The sequence below is a fragment of the Zalophus californianus genome, chromosome 11 (assembly GCF_009762305.2).
Source record: "Zalophus californianus isolate mZalCal1 chromosome 11, mZalCal1.pri.v2, whole genome shotgun sequence".
NCBI classification, from domain to species: Eukaryota; Metazoa; Chordata; class Mammalia; order Carnivora; family Otariidae; genus Zalophus; species Zalophus californianus.
The window spans coordinates 16,582,553-16,599,099 of NC_045605.1; the positions used below are offsets into that span (position 1 = coordinate 16,582,553).

Here is a 16,547-nt window from a genome sequence, read left to right on the forward strand (position 1 = left end):
GCATATTTGCTAAAATTGACTCTGTGTCAATAACCTCCCTCTCTGAGCTTCCATCCATCTCTAGACCTCCCAACTCTTCTAATCTTTATTAATTCATGAGCAATTAAAAAAAATTCCTTCTGTGTCTGAACATTTGCCAGTTCCTGGAATAAGATTGTAAACAAGAATAGAGCCCCTACATTCTTGAAGCATATAATCTAGTCATTGGATAAAAACAAGGTATCAATTGGGAGTGATAATGTTACTAGGGGAGTAAATAGAGGGCGCTGTCTGTAAGGGGGAACCTAACCTGGTCTGGATATTTAGGAAAAGCTTACAAGAGAAGGTGATTCATTTCTTCAGGCCTTCTTGCTGTCTCCTGTATTCTAAAGTTGCCTTCTTAGAAGAACCCCTGCTCCATAATATTTCCCTTCTCTATTCCTTCCCCATCCAAAACTAGTTTGCTTGTTTGTTAAAACAAAACAAAATTTAGACAAAGACAAAGATGAGGATTGATCCTTTTAAGGAGCATTTGCATTAATGATAGTTTAACATAAAAGTGTTTTTAATTGATTTTTTTAATTGCTCGCATGGATAGATGAGTAATATATTCCTGAGCAGGAACATCCAAGGGCATTGTAGCCCTAATCATAATAAAAAACATTTATGAGTCCTTATTTGTATCAGGCATTAAGCTAAATATTTAATATATATTATATACAAGTGAAATATACAAACGTAGAGCACGAACGGGGTGGGGGAGGGCAGAAGGAGAGGGAGAGAAAATCTTGAGCAGTTCTCCGCAGAACGTGGGCCTGACATGGGGCTTGGTCTCACAACCCCGAGATCATGACCTGAGCCAAAACCAAGAGTTGGACGCTCAACTCACTGAGCCACCCAGTTGCCCCAAAACTTAGCAAACTCTTAATGCCCACGACTCCTCTCCCTCATTTTTTACAAGCATCCTATTCTCTACAGGGTTCAGTAAAACAGTCTGTTTAAGAAGCCCAGTGGCTTAGCACAGCAAGCCCCAACGTTAGAAACCTTTAACTCACTGATTTTCATTCAGCTCTTAGGAGGTGGGATGGGAGAATTGGGGAACATGGATATAGTATGAGAAAAATATTGTGTTGCAGTTGTCTTGATTTTTATTTTGAAATCACAATAATTTATTTATTTTGAGATTTTAAAGAATTACAAAGGAGATCATCAGATGTTTATGTTTCCAAAACTGGGCATGGATTTTAAAAGATTCTGGTAAAACATTGTCCTTATTCTATTCTGAAGGTCTCTAATTCTCATATTTATTGTATTATGTAGTAGAAATTAATAAAGAATGCTTTTTCCTTGATTTATGTATTTATACCCATTCTAGTTATAGTTTTTCCCAAATACTTGAAGGATGCATCATTACGTCAAAGATTGAATTCTGATAGGTTATCTTTCCTCTGCTCCCATTACAATTTACTATTTTGTGGGAGTGGTGAATTTGTTAATTTAAATACTGTTTGGTGTGTAGTAGTCTCTAGAATTGAGGGCTAACAAATTTTGATGTGGCAAATCAACTTTCTTGAGGTACAATTTACATAAAATAAGATGTCCTTTGAAATGTACAGTTGGATGAGTTTTGACAAAGGGATACATTCATGTAACCATTACCTTAATTAAGATATAGAACATTTCCATCACCCCCAGAGAGTTCCTTCATTTCTCTTTGTGGTCACGCTCACCCTTCCTCTCCACTGTGGAACCACTAATCTGCTTTTAGTTACTATCCTTTAGTTTTGCCTCTTCTCCACTGGAATCATATAGTATGTACTCTCTTTTGTATCTGCTTTCTTTTGCTTTTAGCATGATGTTTTTGTGATTCATCCATGTTTGTTGCATGTATGAGTTATTACTTTTTTTCCTTGCTAAGTAGTACTTTATTATAATGGATAAACAACAGTTTGTTTATCCATTCATCTATTGATAGATGTTAGAGTTGTTTCTAGTTTTTGGCTCTTGGGAACAAAACTACCCTGACTATTTGTGTACCAGTCTTTATGTGGACATGAGTTTTCATTTCTCTTGGGAGTGAAATTGCTGGGTCATATGTAAATGCATACTTACCTTTATAAGAATTTTCTAAACTGCTTTCCAAAGTGTTTGTACCATTTTACACTCCCACCAGCAATGCATGAGAGTTCTAGTTGCTCCACATCCTTGTCAACATTTGGTAATATCAGTCTTTTTATTTTTAGCCAATCAAGTTAGTGAACAGTAGTATCTCATTGTGGTTTTAGTTTGCATTTTCCTGATGACTGCAAATGTTGAACACCTTTACATTTGCTATTTGGCCACTGGGGTATGTTTTTTTGTGCTGCGTTTATTCAAATCTTTTGTTTTGTTTTGTTTTGTTTTAAAGTAATCTTTATGCCCAACACGCAGCTTGAACTCACAACCCCAAGATCAGGAGTCGCACACTCTACTGACTAAGCCAGCCAAATGCCCCGAAATCTTTTGTTCTTTTTAAAATGTATCCTCCATTATTGAACTGTAGAGTTGTTGTTTTTTAAATATAACCTGAATACAAGTCCTTTATCAGATATTTGTATTATGAATATTTTCTCCCACTCTGTGCCTTGCCTTTTCATCTTCTTATCCATGTCTTTAGAAGAACAGATACTTAAAATTTTGAGTCCAATTTTCTGTTTTTTTTTTTCTTTTATGGTTGGTGCATTTTGCATCCTAAAAGATGTCTGCCTACCCCTAAGGTCTTGATGATTTTCTCATGTATTTTCTTATAAAAAGTTGTAGCCTTTGTGTTTAGGTACATGATTTGCTTTAAGTTAATTTTTTGTTTAGGGTTGTGAGTAAGTTCATGGTTCGTGTTTTCTGTACTGTCATCCACTTATTTCGGGCTTTCATTTGTAGTAGGCTCACATACTGTGACATTTCATTAACAGCAAGAAATATATGTATTCATTAATATGCAGTCTTTAACATATCCTTTGTTTTGTACATCAGACTTACTTAAAAGGTCATGCTCTTTGTGTAAAAATCCTTATTTTGAAGAAATTTTTATTTTCCAACCATCAGTGTACTTGCATTATTTTACATGTTTCATATATTGATTTTTGGTGAAACAATTAGATTCTGCAAAACTGAAAGTATTAAATCTCTGGCTAACACAGAGTTCAGGATCTTCAGATCTTGATCTGTGATCCAACAGCCCTAGGTAATAATCAGGGTTCTGTGATGGGACATCCCTGTTCCTTTGGTTGTGGTCCTCTTTCTTTCACCTTGCTTTGACTACTGTTGTTTACTGTTTGCTAGAAGGAAAACAAATTCTCCTGTAGGAATCAGGTAAGTATGTGAAAGAAACGGATTGGTTGAGCTCAAAAGTTCTTTATCTTTTCTACTTTTTTCTCCTTTCTATTTATTTTTTCTATGAGCCCAGGTCTTCTCTTTGAACATGTTCTTTCTCCCTTTTGGGAGAAGAGCTGCCATGCTCTGCAGGCACCTCCTTTCTTTAGATAGTGTATTTTTCTGAGAATGAGATTGGATTTCTCTGGGGTTTATCATGGGATGCTTCTAGCCTAATGTCCCCAAATGTTTGATTTTCTGGGGTTTTTAAACACCAGTTAGAGCACCAAAAACACAGGGCAGTGGGGAGGATTTCATGTTACAAATAAATAGCAGAGATGTGAATAGGCCTTCCTTCTGTCTCCTCTCTAATACTTCATCTTTTCCACTTTGCCATAGCTGTTTTTAATCTCGGAGCAATTCTACTCTACCTCTCCAGTGAGAAACCACTACATATGACTTTGTTTCACTCATGGGGTCAGTACTGTGGTTTGTGATAATGGGTTTCACGTGCCATCTTGTGTTTCTCCAGATAGAATATAGTTCATTACAGTTCATTACTAATATGTAATTATGTCTTTTTCTCTCCTATTTTCTCTTCTCTCTTTACCCTGTGGTTCTTGTGCAGGTCTTGTTCAACGTTGTGTGATCATCCAGAAGGATGACAATGGATTTGGGCTGACGGTCAGTGGAGACAATCCAGTCTTCGTACAGTCTGTCAAAGAAGGCAAGGCATTTTTTAAAACGGTCTTGTCACTTGGGAGCAAACAGAGTAAGAAGAGAAAAGCCTCATGTCTGTTGCCCAGAATAAAATAATCATATACATTGCAGGTCATATGGCCTGTTTTAGATTGGTGTTTATAGTGTCCTAGTTATAGGCATGAATTCACCCCAATTGATTTTCTTTGTACATACTAGAAAAAAAACAGTCTTATATAGTTTTAGAAACTATATGACTCCTTGTTCATGTTGCTTTATACATCATCACTTAGAGAGGTTTGTGGAATTTTATTTCTTCATGGCACCAGAGATATTTGGTAGACCAGATTAAAGAAATGGTTATATGCTCCAAAACATCCACTTTCCCCCAAATGACAATAATATGTTCTATTACCATATATTGAATACTTTCTTTATGTCGGATGCTGTAATTTGAGGTAGGTATTTTTTATCCCCATTTTACAGGTGATACTAAGGCTTAGAGTGAAAGAAAAACATAATCCATGGTCACACAACTAGTGAGTGGCAGTGGCACATGTTTTTAACCACTTGGTTATTCTGCCAATTGCATGTACTGAAAATTATCAGTACATGCAAATGAATTACATTTTAAGTAATTAATTTCTCTTACAGATGGAGCAGCCATGCGGGCTGGGGTACAGACAGGTGATCGAATCATCAAGGTAAGAGGAAAAGACTATTATGGAATTTATGGTAGATTTACAAACAGCATATGTTAACCATATTTTATTTTTTTCACTTGGATTTTTACAAAAAGAAGTACATTATATATGATATATTTGTTGACTATAAAAAACATTTCATTTATTTTAAAATTAATATTACCATTTACTGAAGGGCATAATAAAAGATGTGAATAAATGGAGTCATGTGTGTTCTTAGATAGGAAAGTAACTCACTGTGATAAAGATCATTTCTCTCCAAACTAATCTGTTAGTAAGAAATTCTCATCAAGGGTATTAAAGAGGGCACGTTCTGCATGGAGCACTGGGTGTTACACGCAAACAATGAATCATGGAACATACATTAAAAACTAATGATGTAATGTATGGTGATTAACATAACATAATAATGAAAAAAAGAAAATTCTCATCAAAATATATTAATATGACTGGGGAGATGTGTCATTATTTGTCAAACTGATGAGTCTTCCAAATGAATTTTACAGAGGTATAAGAATAGCTAAAAAAAAAAAAGTTTTATGTATATGGGTATTGTGTGAGATGAGATTGTGGGGATTAATTCAAAACAGGTTGCTCTAGTCTAGATATAGGCCTATCAGTCCAGCAACAGGCCTTGAATTCTGACCAGTATAGGAAGAGTGGATTGGTCAGTCATTACTCTTGAGACGGTTGAGTAATTTGAATACTTAAAAAATCAAATTATTATACAGGAAAAGGCACCATGAATATATTTACAAACAACTATCTGGAAAAAATTATTTGAAACTAGAGTAGAATACCTTACTTGTAAAGAGCACTTTTAAATTCCTAAGAGAAGAATAAATAGAGAGAGAGAGAGAGAGATAGCCTAATAGAAAAAAAGACAAAGAATTTTATCAGGCAGTTTCCCAAGGTAATTGAAATAAATAATGTATTAAGGAGGATATGTCTCACCTCACTGATAACCAAAGAAGTAGAAATTAAAATGATAGGTGAAGGGGGACCTGGCTGGCTCAGTTGGTTAAGCGTCTGACTCTTGATTTTGGTTCAGGTCCTGATCTTTGCGTTGTGAGATTGAGCCCCGTGTTGGGCTCCACACTGGGCATGGAGCCTGCTTAAGGTTCTCTCTCTCCTTCTTCTCTTCCCCTTTCCTACTTCTCTAAAAAAAAAAATAAAATAATTGGTCAGAATATATTTGGTTGTCAGAAATGGTATGTTTTGTCATTTTTAATGGTTAGTTATAATGTCCTTCAAATCAAGGCCTTGTTTTGTATTCAAGTTCATTTTGTTGCTGAATATACCTTATAGAAGAATATCAATAAAAGTGAATATTGAACCAAATATATACATATTTTAATATAGTTCTCAGTGCTATATTATATTACAGTTGGTTGTATTATGTATAATAATTCCTAAAGTCAATATATCCATTCTCTGGAATGTATCTGACATGCTATTTTTATTTTCTTACAGGTGAATGGAACTCTGGTGACTCATTCAAACCATTTGGAAGTGGTGAAGCTAATCAAATGTAGGTGAATGTTATTCTCAGTTTGGTTTCTGATTGGTTTGATTCTCTAATTGGTTTCTGAATGCCTCAAAGCAAGGATCAGAAAACATTCATGTAATAAGCCAGAGAGTAAATATTTTAGTATTTGTGGGCCTTAATTGTCTACTACTCTGTTTTCTCTTTGTAGCACAAAAGCACCCATAGGCAGTATGTAAATGAATGGGTGTGGTTGTATTTCAGTAAAACTTTATTTTGTCAAAACAATCTGTGGGTCAGACTTAGCCTCTTGGCTGGAGTTTGCTTTAACCCTGCATTAAAGGAAAGTCTGAGGTGAAAATTCTTAATTTACTAATAACTATCTTTTGTCCACTTCATATATGTGGTTGATTATAATACCCTTGTCACTCATATATATATAGAAAGATATCTATATATATCTATATATATAGATATATATATATCTATATATATAGAAAGCATATATTTGAAAGAAATGCATGAGTCATGTGAGGGGGAAGAGACAATTCAGATGGAATGGCCCGGATGAACTGAAATGGAACTTTAAAAATCATCTAGCATAGTCATGTTTCCTCAGATAAGTAAATCATTAAATAAAAACCAGGGTAGTGATCTCTTGGAAATCTCCAGGGTTAAGAATTTAGAATCTTCTGCATCAAAACTCTTCCACGGTAGACTACAAATAAGAGATAGTTGTTTATGGCCAAGCAGAAACACTACTATTTTATTTAATCCTGTTTTTGTTTCATAGAGCAGACATCTTTAGAATAAATTTAGTAAACTGAATTCCTTCTTGCCCATCTTACTGTTTAACTAAAGAAACCCCTGAATCCTTTTTACCTTTTCATCAGACTACCTTTTCACTTTAGTACTTTGTAAAAAGAAATGGGATGATCAAAATTAAATCCCCATTCTTGAATCAGTTTGATTATTTATGTAATGAGATTGTGGTTTATACATTTTTATGTGCTACATTAATATGATGGTTTATGGTAATAAATATATGCCTGATAACTATTACAAAGAGTAAGATTATTTCTTTAGCTTTTTAGGTTATGTATTTTACTCATTCCAGTGTAAATTTTACTTAAAAAAAGTAAATCCTAGCACTGTAGCAGATGAGATGACTTATCCAATACTGAGAGCCTGTCTAAAGTTTTAAAGTAAGGATAAAACACTATGAACCTCTAGAACAGATCTAAATTTGCAATGCCTCACACCTGGGTACTCTACTTGTACTGGTCCCTCATGTCCTACCGTGTAATGCATCCTCTGGACATGATAAAAGGGATTTTAAATGAAAGCAGTTTAAACATAGCTGTAGAAGAGAAGGGAAGAAATAGGAAGCTAGTGGAGGCAAGTAAAGTAAGTAAGTATATTTATTTACGTATGTCTAAATACATATATATCATACATGGATAAGTAAATAAGCTATAATACATGACTTTCTGACAGAAATACGATTGAAAAACCTTAAAAAGTGTAGGTCCCTAAAATACCCCCAAATCATAGCACTTGTGACCATTAAGTGTAGAAAAAGGCTTTTAGAACGTTCTAACTCAAACACTGAAATAATTGACAGTGAGTTCCATGGGTGGTTAAATAGGGAGAAAAGTGTGAAATACATTTAGAAGTTCTATTGGAAAGTCTAAGAGGAAGATTTTGTCATTCAGAGGTCAGTTATCCAGAAAAGTCATTGATTTGGAAAGTCTCCTTTCTTCTTGATGCTAGATAAATAACGAATGTCTGTTGTCGAGTCTTTCTGGTCAGGGTTGGTTTTGCTTTCTGTACTTTCTTCCTCCTGTAATATGCCTAGTGAAGTTCTGTCTTCTCCATATTTTAAAAATAAAATCTTACGGGGCGCCTCGGTGGCTCAGTCATTAAGCATCTGCCTTCAGCTCAGGTCATGATCCCAGGGTCCTGGGATCGAGCCCCGCATTGGGCACCTTGCCCCGCGGGAAGCCTGCTTCTCCCTCCCCCACTCCCCCTGCTTGTGTTCCCTCTCTCACTGTGTCTCTCTCTGTCAAATAAATAAAAATCTTAAAAAAATAAAATAAAATCTCACTACACATTTATTGTGTTTTCTTTTGTAATTTTTGTGGGATTTTTTTTGTCCTCATTTTTTTAAATTAATTTAAAATTGCATCATGATATTCCAGAAAATCAGTTAAACCCTACCTAATTAGTATCATTTCAAAATATGATGATTACTTAAATCTAAATGTACATTTAAGAAATTAATTGAACATAACCATTAGTGTATATGGTTGCTGTTAACTCACCCTTCCCTAAATTAAAAACAATTCTTGGGATTATAAGTTTTATTTGCCTTTGTGTAGTATCTGATCTTATGAAAAGTAATTTGTCATCTGAAAATGGCATTGTTCTTTTAGATTTTTAGGGGACTCATAAAGGAATGACAAGTTGATTTCTTTTTCTGTGGAACAATGGTTAGCAGATGATCAGACTTGCTCACATAACTGGATCTTATAGAACTATCAAAGGGGAAGTAGCGAAATGCTGTAAACAAGCTTTTGACAGTGTTATTTTTCCTTCCTCTCTCTCCCCACCGCAAGCTGGTTCCTATGTAGCTCTCACTGTGCAGGGACGCCCACCTGGGTCGCCCCAGATTCCACTCGCCGAATCTGAAGTAGAGCCGTCAGTCACTGGACATATGTCTCCCATCATGACATCCCCTCATTCACCTGGAGCATCTGGGAACATGGAGAGAATTACTAGTCCTGTGCTCATGGGGGTAAGAGGGGAAAACTTCTTTTAAACGCTCACTTTATAATGATGCCTTTGCTTTATATTAAGAGTTTTAAAGTATTGTTCTGATAGATTTAAGTTCAGGATACCGGAAAATAGCTTCCTAATATAAAAAAAATTATGTCATAATTTGAGATGATTACAGAGTGTTGGGATAGCAGATTGAATTAAGAAATATTTAACACCTGCCATATACAAAACAGGGTGCCATTCACAAAAATATAATTAAGATACCCTATGTTCAAGGTCCTTCCTTATCTTGGAACATATACTCTCAGAGGACAGAGTTTTGTTTGTTTATTGTTGTGTCTCCAGGGCCTGAAATATTGCTTGGCATATAGTAGATACATAAACCCTTGTTGTTTGAGTTAGAATCAAGAGTATACAAGTAATTATAATACCAAGGCAGAATGTAGACATTATGAGGGGGGAAATATGAAGTTCTGTGACAATTCAGAGGAGGGAGGAAGCACATCGGTTGTAATAAGGAAGGACTTTATGGAAAGCTATTATTTGAATCGAACCTTGAAAAATAGGTAACATTTAAGTGGTGGCAGTGGGGAGGAAAGGAGCCCAGGTAAAAGAAGTAGAATAAATACAGCGAAAGAGCCAAGAAAGCACCAAGTATTTGGGGGAAGTTCCAGGACTTTTGTTTGGCTGGTGCCTGTTAAGGATTTAAGTAGTGGGAGATGAGGCTTGAAAACGGTAGGACTATTTATTTTGAAAAATCACAACTACAGGCTCATTTATGTGTAACTCGAGAGGCAGTAAGAATCCATTAAAATTTGGGGGCGGGGGGTCAGAGAGTGATGTGACTGTAGCAGGATTTGAGGAAGGCTAATTAGATCAAATATTACAAGGTTGTGAAACTTCTAAGAAGAGATGGTGGAGAGGAGTTAGGGAGCTGAGTATTTCAGGCAGGAAGTACTGGGAAGTTGAGTCATGCGTGGGGATCAACAGTACAGATCCAAAGGCGGAAAGTGTAAGATATTATTCTTGTACTTAAGGTGACTTCATTCCCCCAGCTAATATCAATATTTAACGTTTTCTTGAATCGAGCTTAGTAAAAGTGAAATAGAAGGGCTGAATTTCCCTATAACCTTCCGACTTTGAGTGTCGTGTCTCACAGCCTTTCTCTATAACCGCTATTTATTTTAGTTTCACTTGCCCTGTATTCGTTGGTTGTTTGTTGTTGTTGGTCTTTTTTTATCTCTTTTCTAGGAGGAAAACAATGTGGTTCATAACCAGAAAGTAGAAATTCTGAGAAAAATGTTACAGAAAGAACAGGAACGGCTGCAGGTACTAAATTAGAAACGGGGCAGTTTACAGGCCAGTGAAAATGTGAGTGGGCCTAGTTGAGTTGGTATTTGTTGTGATCACAGTCAAGCAGTATTGTAATCAATGCCATCCGCTATTTTATTAAGAATGGACTTTTTCTATATTTTCTTGACATAAGTAATTAATTCTCAAAATATTTTTATAACTTTTCAGTTATTGCAGGAAGATTACAACCGAACACCTGCCCAAAGATTGCTAAAAGAGATCCAAGAGGCCAAGAAACACATTCCTCAGCTGCAAGAGCAGCTATCCAAAGCCACAGGCTCTGCTCAGGTAGCATCACTATTAAAAGTGCTACCCAACTTTTTGCAGGAGATTTTTCTTCTGGGAATGTGTTAGAGAATGTTGCAGTTGCCTTTTTTAAAAAGTTATTTTTTCTAGCATAGGTCAAGAGGATGTCCTGTGTAGCATGTTACAGAAATAATGATTAGCTAAAAGAAATGTGGGCTTCTGATTCTTTGCTTGCTCGTGGTATCATGTTTCTTTGTTCCATAATAATTTTAAAAAGAATTGAGTGCCCTTGCTTTGTTGTGACAAACTACTAAAATGTATTTAGATACATATGTTTACATTTCGAGGCTCATTCTCCCATTCTCCCATTTTGAAAGAGAATGGCAGTTATGTTTTTAAGTAGGAACATAAGATTTTGTAAAATGACAGGCATTATGCTAAATACAGAGACAAGTGTTTTCTTGCCAATCGTCACTGCAACCCCCTGAGATTGGATACTACTATTCTTTGCCCCCATTTTACATATGCACTTAGAGAAACTCAGAGAGATTAAATAATCTGTCTCAGGTCATGTAGCTTAAAAGCAGTGGAACTGGAATTTCAACCCAGTCTGATGAGTTCAGAGCACTTTCATATTCTTAACAACTGTATTTTTTACTGAAATTTTAAACTAGATTTACACAGAACTTGTTACACAGGTATAAGTTATGGAGATGGTAGTCTCATTAGAAACAATGTTCAACCACATTTCTACTCAAGAATATTCAGGTCTGGGATATGAGAAGCTCCTTAATATCTCATCTTAGAGCAAAATGGACATATTCCTGTACCATTCGAAATGACTAAAAGCTCTTGATTTATTATGCTTCCTGACTCTGTGAGTGAAAGCCCCAGTTTCATAGAACTCAAAGGATTCTTTGAGATCATGTATCCTCATCTGCTCGTTTTAAAGTCAAAAAAATCATGTGGTTGAGGAAATTAGGGCCTAACCAGGTTAAATGATTTAGCCAGGGTCACACAGCTGTACGGTCTCCTGACTTCCTGTCAGTGTACTTTCACACAGTATTTAGCTTTTTTCATTACTTTCAATCCCATTAGCTATATGAGATTTTGAGTATTATGCCTCAGTAATGTTGACAGTTTTATGTTGTTTTAATTACTGAGCAAAGATGACATTCTTATTCTGTTCAAACAATAAAAACGTGGTTCCTGGTCTAAAAGCCTATATTATATTATAGCATTGTGTCCCAGAATTGGAAATTTATTGAAATTCTAAAGTGTTGGGAAGCAGTTAACCAGAAGTTATAGTATAATAATCTTTACTGTAATGGGCAGGAAATATGAATTATGTAATTTAACCAACTATTTTATCTTTTTGCTCTATTCAGAAGTTTGAACTTTTTTTCTCCTTGCTAAAATATCACTTTCCCTCTCTCTAAGATCATGCCATTTTAGAACCACAGAATTAGTAGTTATTTATGCTTTAAATTTTTAGAGGTTTGAGCATTCTTGATCACATCAAGCCGGCCAACTTTTACCAGTCTCCATTTAGATGACAGTGCGAGTCTGTTTCTTTATGCAGTCAGTAATGATTTTTTTTTATTGTGTTGGTGTGTGTGCATGTGTCTAATCCGTTTTAGGATGGAGCTGTCGTTACATCCTCCAAGTCTTTAGGTGACCCCCTGACAGTCAGTGAGGTGGAAGCCGATCCTGGTGACGGGCTAGGCAGAACTGACTCTAGCAGTGGAGATGCTTCTCGGCCCAGTAGTGACAGCGCAGATGTAAGTGTTCCACGTCTTGATCTTGTTTTCTTCTTTACAGCTCCTCTCCATATTTGATTTTAAGTTACGTGAATTAGAGGCGTTCTCTTATTATTTACTTTTTATCACCACCACCTTTAAGATAGCATTTTGATGAGCAGAAATTCTGGACACTGTTGTCTGAGCTTTTCATTCCAGAGGTCACTTTTTCCCTTAGACACACGTTGCCAAATGTTTCTTTTGAGGAGGTGGAATTTCCCAGCAGGCCTCTTGTTTGCGGGTTGAGAAGTTAATAATGCTAGTGTTTTTTTACTGAACCAGGAGGCCAACTGTTGATATCTTTAAGAGCATGTTAATATTCCATTTGTGGTCAGAGTGACTCAGTCTTGAATCATGGGGCACTTTGCCATTACAAAGAGGAAAAGCCTTAGTCCTGTTAGATAGACTTGAGTTAATAGCCCTTGTTTAGTAACACTTTCTTGATTAACCCCCACATTGCCAGATGAAGATGGATTATTTGTTAGGAAGATCATAAGAAAACATTTCAAGTTGATTATGATGTACCACCATAGTCATAATGAATACTTACCAGCTAAGTTCACTGTTGCTTGCTTAACAATCCTTTGTAAGTAGTATGCGGTGATAGGAATAATGACTTAAAAATAGATCACCCTCTTTAAAAAAGTGATGAGGAAAATAGTCTAAACCAGTGTTTTGAAACTGTGGATTGTGGAATCAATTTAGTGGGTTGGGACTAGCATTAAAGAAAAGAATAGAATAGGAAATAATGTTTTTTGCAAAATGCAGGTAAGGTAAGTGCTACTTCTTGTGACTTTTGTTAGGCACACATATACATGCATGTGTGTGTTTGCATGCTATTGACAATGTAAAATTTCTTATTGAAGGTCATGGTAAAAAAAATTTGAAAGCCACTGGTTAAAGCCATCATTCAGGCCACCTTTTGAGGCTTAGGCCCAATGAATCAGAACTTCATTCAAGGAAAATTTGAGGATTTTGTTTTTTTTTTGGAAAGATAATGCTAGCAGTCTTATGATTAGATGGGCTCAAGGTTTTAATGAGAAATTTCAGTTTTATCTCAAGAAGAAAACATTTATTGGGCATATATGCCATATGCTGTAATGAGTGTTTTACATTCCTTATTTTAGTTAATTCTCAAAACAACCTTATGAAGTAGTACTATTGTTAACAGAATTTTACAAAAGAAAAAACCGGCCAAAGGGAGTTAACTAATTTGCTAACTTAGCCAGATAATAGGTGATCTGCTTACATGTAGCTCTAAAGTACCGGTACTCTAAATATAAACAAAGGTACTGAGGAATAGAAATGCATAACATTTTGGGAGACCGGTGAAAATTTTATTGCTATATTATGGTTATGGATGGAATGGCTAAAGTTTCTCTTAGAAACAAAGGCTTGAGTTCAAGTTGTAAAAGGCTTCACGTTGTTCTAGCAGTACTGTGTTTAGCAATCCTTCTTGCATTCTCCTTTTAGACTTAGTGCTACTTCTCTCTGTTTTTGTGTCTCTACCATTAGACAGTTTCTTAAGAGGACAGGGACAGTCTTATTTGACTTTATGTCTCCAAAGCCTAGCAGATCCTACAGTTAGGAATTCACAACAAATGGTACGAAAGAAAAATTTGAATTTTATCTTGTATTTAGAGGAATGTTACAATAAAATGTGTGGCTTAGAAATATAACTTTATGAAACACAGAATGAATTGGCAAGTGTAGAAATAGGCATTCCAGTGACTTGAGACTGTTTGAGATGTAGGTGTTTAATAAGTATTTGAATGAACAACAGAATGAATGAGAGTTTGGGCTTTATCTTGCTTGCAGAGGAGAAGCACAATCAGAAACATGTCAGTGTGGAAATGAATTAGAATAAAGAGACAGGGAGATCTGTAAGGACAGAGGACTACTTGGCTTAATAGGCCCTTAACAAATGTGCGCTGAATGGCTAATAAATAGTTAACATTACCGACTACCTCCTCTGTGTCAGCAGTTGCGCCTAATGCCATACAGATACTCTTTTAAATTCTCCCAATGATATCAAAGAAGTAGTATCACCATTTTATGTAGAGGAAACCGAAGCCAGGTAAATAATAAACTGATGTTGTAGAAATCCGGGGGAGAGATGATACAGTACAGACTAGCATATTCACTGAACTCATAACAAACTAGTTTAATTCCCACAAGCGTCTATTTGAAGCTAAAGATGTGCTGCTTTTAGCTTATGGATTTCCACATTTGTATTAAGACAGTAGGAACCAGTCTTCCTGTCTTTTCAATCAGTGCCTTTAATTTTTTTTCCCATTTTCTGCTTACTTTTATAAAATGATCTTCTTGTAATGTTTGTGATATCATTATTATTGTAAAGCTCCCTGCTTATGCTCACCTCAGAGAAGGCTTTGAAGAATACCCACACACCCAGTCCTCTCAACAGAAGCAGGTTCATCACAAATCATCATTTAAAATCTAGAGCATCTGCCTCTCTGATTTTTGTGAATTTGTGGCTGATGTTTTTAAAAGCTTATTATGGAAAAATTTTAAACCTATTCAAAAATAGAGACTAACATAACAATCCCTTCTGTGTACCTGATCACCCAGCCTCAGAAAGTCATCAACAAGTACTCGGATTTGTTTTGTCTGTGCCCCCCATTCTTCACACCCTCCAAATACTGAAGTATTTTCAAGTAAATCCAAGACATTATTTCATTAATCTGTGTCTTTAAGAGAAAAGACTTTTTCAGAAATACAGCCATAATAACATTATCATAAAATTAAATTTCTTAATATACAATTTGATTACCCTAATTGTCTCATAATCATCTTTCTGCAGTTGGTTTATCTGAGTCCGGATCTAGTCAAAGTCTTCAGCCTTTGGTTCATAAGTCTTAATTTGTTACCTCCTCTTTTTTTTTCCTTGCTATTTTTTTGTGACAGAAACTGGGTAATATGCCTAGTAAAACAAACTCACATTTTTAATTGTATTTTCATGGTGGTGTTTAATGTGTTCATCTCTGTATATTTCCTGAAAGCTATTAGTGAGATCTAGAGTCTTGATCAGATTAGGAGCTGTTGTTTGGCAAGAACAATTCATGGGTGGGACTGTGTTCATCCTGTTACATCACATCAGGAGGTGAATGTCTGGTTGTCTTTCTGTGACTGTAGGTTTGTTTAAGGTGTTCAGATGATGTCAGCATGGTTCCTTCATAATCAACTTTTCCACTAAGCTTTTATGTAATGTTCTTACCAGTCATTGATGATCAAAATGCCTGTATCCATTATTTAATTAGTGGTTTCAAAAGGATGGTATTATAATTTTGTCATTCCTTCTGTATTTACTAGTGGAATTATTTTACAAAGAAGAATCTTCTCTTACTAGCTTTTAGGTTACCGTAAAATACAGCTTATACAGGAAATGCAGGATGAATACTTGATTCGTATCCCTCTATATATGTTTTTCCAGAGGAGTCTGTACCCTAACAAAATCTAATGGTCACTAATGGGGGAGGTGTACACATGCATATGCGTAATATTTTGAATTCGTAGACTTTAACATATTTGTTTATTGTGTTTTAGTCCATAGCAGTCATTACTTTTTGTTGTTGCTGAAACTGTCCCTTTTCTGGGCAGTGGGAGCTCCCTCGAGTTGTCTTCAGTATTTTTTAACATGACATCGCAGTAACTTTGGTAACTTTCTTACTTTTTGGTGTGACAAGATTATTCTAGCTTCTTCTTTTATATCTCTTGCCCAATACCCAAAGTCCTCCATTTCTCCAAGGCAGGGTTTATATTGGAAGCTACTGTTGTCTTTATCTTGTGCTATCTTTTTTTTTTCTCTCTTTAAATTTTTTATTGTTATGTTAATCTTATGCTATCTTGATATATGTATAAATAGCACGCATCTTCCCTTTTGGCATTCACACAAAAATCTCTTGTACCTCATTTTCAGCTGCTCTGAAGAATGGCTCCCTTGCTTTGGGGTGTTCCTCATCATCCAGAATTGAAGTTCTGCACATCATATTGTTTCTGGTTTATATTAGGACATCCCAAACATACCGTGCAAATTTTATAAGCACCCACAAATCACTTTCACATGATACTCACAGAAACATAGACAGAAGCTTAATTTTATTCATATAAAGAGGCCAGAATGCTTTTACCTTG

General features: G+C 35.6%; 1 protein-coding gene across 6 annotated transcripts in view; it reads left to right on the plus strand.

The window, feature by feature from the left end:
- ARHGEF12 (Rho guanine nucleotide exchange factor 12) overlaps window positions 1-16,547 on the plus strand; it is a 144,226-nt gene that overhangs the window by 79,984 nt on the left and 47,695 nt on the right. For 5 of the 6 annotated variants that reach the window (XM_027581580.2, XM_027581582.2, XM_027581581.2 and 2 more), the window contains 7 exons: window positions 3,956-4,054; window positions 4,681-4,730; window positions 6,204-6,261; window positions 8,835-9,013; window positions 10,249-10,326; window positions 10,519-10,638; window positions 12,237-12,377. In XM_027581580.2, the coding sequence (XP_027437381.1) occupies window positions 3,956-4,054; window positions 4,681-4,730; window positions 6,204-6,261; window positions 8,835-9,013; window positions 10,249-10,326; window positions 10,519-10,638; window positions 12,237-12,377 (725 nt within the window). The remainder of the gene's footprint in view (window positions 1-3,955; window positions 4,055-4,680; window positions 4,731-6,203; window positions 6,262-8,834; window positions 9,014-10,248; window positions 10,327-10,518; window positions 10,639-12,236; window positions 12,378-16,547) is intronic. The other variant, XM_027581584.2, reaches the window with a different exon arrangement.